The 5,289-nt window shown below is 46.2% G+C and overlaps 1 protein-coding gene across 1 annotated transcript in view; it reads left to right on the top strand.

Annotated features, from left to right (window-relative positions):
* LOC109952289 (UTP--glucose-1-phosphate uridylyltransferase-like) overlaps window positions 1-5,289 on the top strand; it is a 10,948-nt gene that overhangs the window by 1,981 nt on the left and 3,678 nt on the right. The window contains exons 2-3 of the mRNA XM_020587288.1: window positions 2,200-2,315; window positions 3,773-3,880. Coding sequence (XP_020442944.1) covers window positions 2,217-2,315; window positions 3,773-3,880 — 207 coding nt within the window. The 5' untranslated portion in view covers window positions 2,200-2,216. The remainder of the gene's footprint in view (window positions 1-2,199; window positions 2,316-3,772; window positions 3,881-5,289) is intronic.

Raw genomic sequence — 5,289 nt, 5'->3', positions numbered from 1 at the left:
AAGCAGCCGCTTCACAAACACATGGCCCAACACAGGAGGGCCAACTCCAGTGGACCAGAGTCAGCAGTCCACCTCCACCTGAAGGACAAAGGACATTCTTTTGAGGACAGTGAAGTCCAGATCCTCTCCAGAGAACATCGCTGGTTTGAGAGAGGAGTTAAGGAAGCTATTTTTGTAAAAATAGAACACCCCTCACTAAATAGGGGTGGTGGACTAAGACACAACTTGTCTTCTATCTACAATCCTGTTTTGAGATCTCAAACATACCCACCTGGACAATAGGCGTCGGTCGACAGGTGAGGATCCAAAGACAGGTAACGACTCTCACCGATACTGGGTTATAACGACTTAGTCCTTAGGGGACATTGTTGGCCTTCTAAGGACTGAAACACCACCGAGGGGGATAAATATCTCTGGTTCAACACCAGTCAGTCAGAACTGATGAAGCCTCTTGGATAAGAGGTGAAACGTCTTCGATCTAGAAATCTAGTCCAGTTGAGGTTTACTAAGGTTTTCTCAGTTTACTATGACCTGGATGACTGAGAATGTGCACAGACAAAGTGAAGGACACATCTGAGAGGTGCATTATCCAAGATTTCCCACAGTGCCTGATAACCCCAGGACATGGTGTCTCTCAGCTACATCCCCCCCACCCAAGCTGCATTTAGTATAGTTTGTCCCAACCAGGCATCCATAGTTCACGCCATCACTAGCAAACAGAACGTGATGTTAGGGACAGAGAGCAGCTTCTGGTGTCAGTTTGAGTCTCAACCCTCCAGACTGGACCCACAACAGGGAGTGGAGCTTTAAATGACTGGTTCATTGAGAATCATCTGATAAAAACCCAAACAGACTTAAAAAAAAAAAACATGCAGGTCACAACACTGAGTGGGCAGTGCGATCACAACAGCCTCACACAGAAACACACTTCCTGGCTGTGTGTGATTGGCGTGTGTGTCTGTGGGCAGGCCTTGTGTTGAGCTCAGGGTCGGAGCTGCATCTGTGATATTCCAGTGAGCTGAGGATGAGGGGGACGTCTGTTGTCCTCTGACGGCTGCTCACTTTGTCTTTGGGACCATTTTTCACTTTTTACCCGCCACCTGGACTCACAGTGAGGCGACACAGCCGCCTGCTGCTTCCTGTCCACTGACCTTATCGCTGACGTTTGTTGTTTGTAAGCAGTAAAAATGTCTCTGCTTGTAGCTGGTAAGTTCACTGTGTGGCAGCAACGTGTGACTTTATTTCTCTGGCTGTTATTTGTTCACTGAGGTTTGTCTTCTCCCTAATATTCATTGGTAATGTTCTGTTTTGTGTCACAGTCAGTGTGACGTGGTGTTTGATACAGTTCAGGACAAAAACGACTCGTCTCACATCAGATGATTCTTCTGACAGTGTAAACCCTTTCAGTTGTCCCGACAGATGACTACAGTATTTCACATGCAGTCTGTAGATCAACGCAGACGTTGACTCGCCAGTGCAGCTTCACAGTAGAAGCATTTTGTCCTGTGTTATGGGACGTTGTTAAATTCCTCACCCAGACTGTAATTACATTGTTTTAACATTGTTTTATATTAAATCTGACTTTTAATAATGAAAAGTGTGGGGTTAGTGGAGCTTTAAGTGAAAGATTAGCTTCTAATTTTCAATTTCAATTTTCAAAACCTGAGCTTTGATAAGTATTAGATTAATAGAAACATTCACAATGGTCAGTTATTTTAAAAAGGCTTTTTAAATGACTGATAATAGAGTTTTAAAGAAGGAAAAGTTTCACCCAAATAACCTGTGTGTTGTTTTGAGGTCATTTAAAACCACAGTTTGTTTGACGGGGGCGGTTGTTCAAGGTCAGCTTTGGTGTTTGGGCTGCAGGTACCAAAGTTTTTACATCGAATTACACCATTTTATGTCAGATTGTAACATGCTCAGCTTTTTCTATAACATTTTACAAATCACCCAGGTCACTTTCTTGATGAACAGTCAACACAGTGACTTTTAATTTTTTATTATACTGTTAACTGACTTTAAATCTAACAAAGTAATAGTAAGGAGATGTGGCATCTTGAATATAGTGTCCTTACTGTAAAGACGTGTGGGCTCTTAATGTGTGAACCCAGCGACAGGCCGTGACTGTAGACGGCACCTCTCTGGGTTCAGTGTCTGAGGAGGAGCAAAGTGGAACTGAAGCTCTGTCTGTGTCTGCAGACCTGACCAGAGGAGCCATGACAGAGTTCCAGGAGAAGCTCCGTCAGCAGCACGAAGAGTCGATGCACCGCGAGCTGGAGGCGCTGCTCGCCACAGCCGACAAGGCCGAAGCAGAGGTGGGACAGACTCCAGATGTGTCCAGAAACTTCTCAGAAAGCAGCTGTTTACAGCTCAGACATTACAGGACGTGAAGCTCATCTGTTTGTTCTCAGCTGTATTCAGCGCTGACACATTTGTCAGCAGCTTTACTTGTACTGATGTTCATCAGCTCTTTAACTGCACAACCTTGATTTATTTAGTTTTCCCCTATAGCACTGCTCTTTTATTCAGGATTGAATACGCCCATAATGTCCTGTGTTTATTAATACATAGGAGGTTTTTTGCTGTAAACATCTCTTATCCACTTTTCTTTTCATCTGTCTGCTCTTTATTTGTTCATTCAGTTGTCTATTGTCTTTTGTGTCATGTCAAACTGTGGGAAACAGGTTAAAGGAATTAAATGTTCTCGTCTGTTTTTAAGGCAGATGCAGCTTCTTTACCTGATAGTTTCTGTCTGATCTGACCAAATGATTTGTTCAGCTGTTATTTACCTATTAGCTATTTTTGTCTTAAACTGGTAATAAGGCTTGTTTCAGCCAGAGCCAGTGGTTAAACTGTTTAAAAGCCTTAAATTGATGTTGGCACACACACAGCTGGATAACCGACTAAAGGCCAAACTAGATCCCCTCGTTGTGTCCGACCTCACCGTGTCCGACCCGCAGAGCAGATGTATGACAGGATGTAAGTAGCGTCAGGTCTCCCCTGTCGGAGGAGGAAGCCTCCTCCTTCCAAACCAGATCCCCCCCCACTGTGTCCGACCCACTGTGTCGTCCTCATGAAGCCATTCAGTGACCTAGAGCTGAAGCCATGAGTCAGTTCACTGGTAGAAAATGAACCTCAGCTATTTAGAAGCAACAGTCACCGACATGTTCTGGTTCCACCTTCTTTAATGTGAGGAGCTGATGCTTTTCTTTGTCAGACATGAGAATCAACTGAGTCTCTGTGGGTCTGTTGGTTGGACACAACAAGACGCGTGGAGACGCCACCTTTGTTCTCTGAAACGAGACGTGTGGAGACGCCACCTTTGTTCTCTGGAGAGTCACAGTGGGACTTTTTCCCAGTGTCTGACATTCTGGGGATAAACTGATCAATCAGATCATCAGGACGATGATCAGCTGATTGATCGGTGGCCCTGCTGGTTGGGTTTCTGCTTAGTCAGGAGTGTGTCACCATCTGTATGTGTTGCTTATACAGAGCAAATATTTGTGCACTATTGCACACTGACAGTCCAGTAGGTCGTCTAACACACAGCATGTTGACTCTTTTGGGAGAGATCTGGCCTGTTGGGTGAACACAAGGTGAACGACCCCAAGGTCCTGCAAAGCAACACACACATGCACACACTCATTGGAAACATACTGAAGACAAACTAGAGATGTGCACGTTTTACAGTTGAATAGGCTTCTGTTCTCGATCCTGATCACTGAGGTTTGTTGTTCTTTTTGGTTTCTCTGTTTGGTTCGTTTTGTTTCAGATCTCCAGGAAGGACTTTGATGGCTTCAAGAAGCTTTTCCACAGATTCCTGCAGGTCAAAGGTCCTTCAGTCGACTGGGCCAAGATCAACCGGCCGCCGGAGGACTCGGTGAGCACCAGACACCTGCAGTCACACCAGAGCTCAGGGTTTCATGTTGCAGTCCTCTGTGCTGTAAGCCAAGGTCAGTGACCATATTGAGGCTCAGACATCACAGTGCTACAGGATAATCACCCCCTGACTTTCTGCTGGAAGGCGGCTGATTTAAAAAATGCAACGGAGGCGTGAAGATTAGAAATCAGGGAGGCAAATGACCACTGCTCAGTGCAGCACAGGTTGAGTCAGAGCCAACAGCCATGAGAAGCTCTGTCAGACTTGTCTTTGCTCTGCTGGAGAGACAGGGACTCTGGTGGCGCTCTGACTGCGACTACAGGCATGTGGGGCGGCTCCTTTAAATGATTCAACTATTACGGAGCGTTGTACTGCAGAAACAGGCTAACGAAACCAGATCTGAGGGGAGAAGGCGTTCAGGCCAAAGCCAAGTATTTGTCAGCATGGTGACATTTCACACACACTCTCAGTCGGTCCCCTCAGAGTTCCCAAAATACCCGAGCAGAGTGAAGGTTAGGACTAAGAATAGTATGACCGTGGCAGCATTTCAAAGTCGGGTTTTAGGCTGATGGGCTCGTGCAGACGCTGACATTTGTCTCCACTGGGACTCTGGACGCTGCTGGGCGGCGGCTCATCTTCATATCCACACCTGCACCCGCCTCCAGCCTTCGCGGCCCACTGAGTCCCAGCTGCTTCCGATAATGACCTTAGCATCGGTGCTTGATCCCACAGGACGTTGCTGTCGTCATGAAGGCTGATCTCAGAATGTCAAAGGCTGTATCCTGAGTGTACTTAGTGCAAGTCACACGCACACACACACACACACATACACAGCCATCCATTTATTCATCCTGTCAGTGGATTCAGACCCAGGACCTTCTTGCTGTGAGGAGACAGACACTGTTCCACCCTTGGAAAAATACAGTTTTAGGCTTAAAACTCAGTAAAATAAAAGGCTTTGCAACGAGAGGGCGTAAAAACAAGACTGAAAAAAATGCAGCAACAGTTACAACTGGCTAAGGCCTCAAAGTGTTTATTGTGTCATAAAAACTATGAAGGGATCTGCTCCCAGTCAGGCTTTAAGGCTCTGTGGAGACCATGCAGTGTGCACGTCCTCCAGACAGGCTCAGTCCAGGCCGGGCACCAGCAGAGCTCTGATACAGTCTGTGCTGGACCCTTAGAAGACTTTGATGAAGGACAGTCTCGTCCATCCTTGCTCCTCAGAGTAGAAATAAGAACTCTGGGAGGTTGTTCAAGACAGTGGAGCAGAACAACGTCTGGGGTGAGCGAGGACGGATCCATAACCTGGTGTAGCTTATTGACTGTGTCTCATCCTTTAACAGACAGATGAAGCCAGCAGCATTACACTTGGCTGCCTGAAAAAGGCTGAACTTTCTTGTTATGTTCAT

The sequence above is a fragment of the Monopterus albus genome, unplaced genomic scaffold (assembly GCF_001952655.1).
Source record: "Monopterus albus unplaced genomic scaffold, M_albus_1.0 scaffold451.1, whole genome shotgun sequence".
In the NCBI taxonomy this organism is placed as follows: Eukaryota; Metazoa; Chordata; class Actinopteri; order Synbranchiformes; family Synbranchidae; genus Monopterus; species Monopterus albus.
Note: the sequence above shows the minus strand (reverse complement) of the source record. Positions and strands in the feature narration are given on the sequence as shown.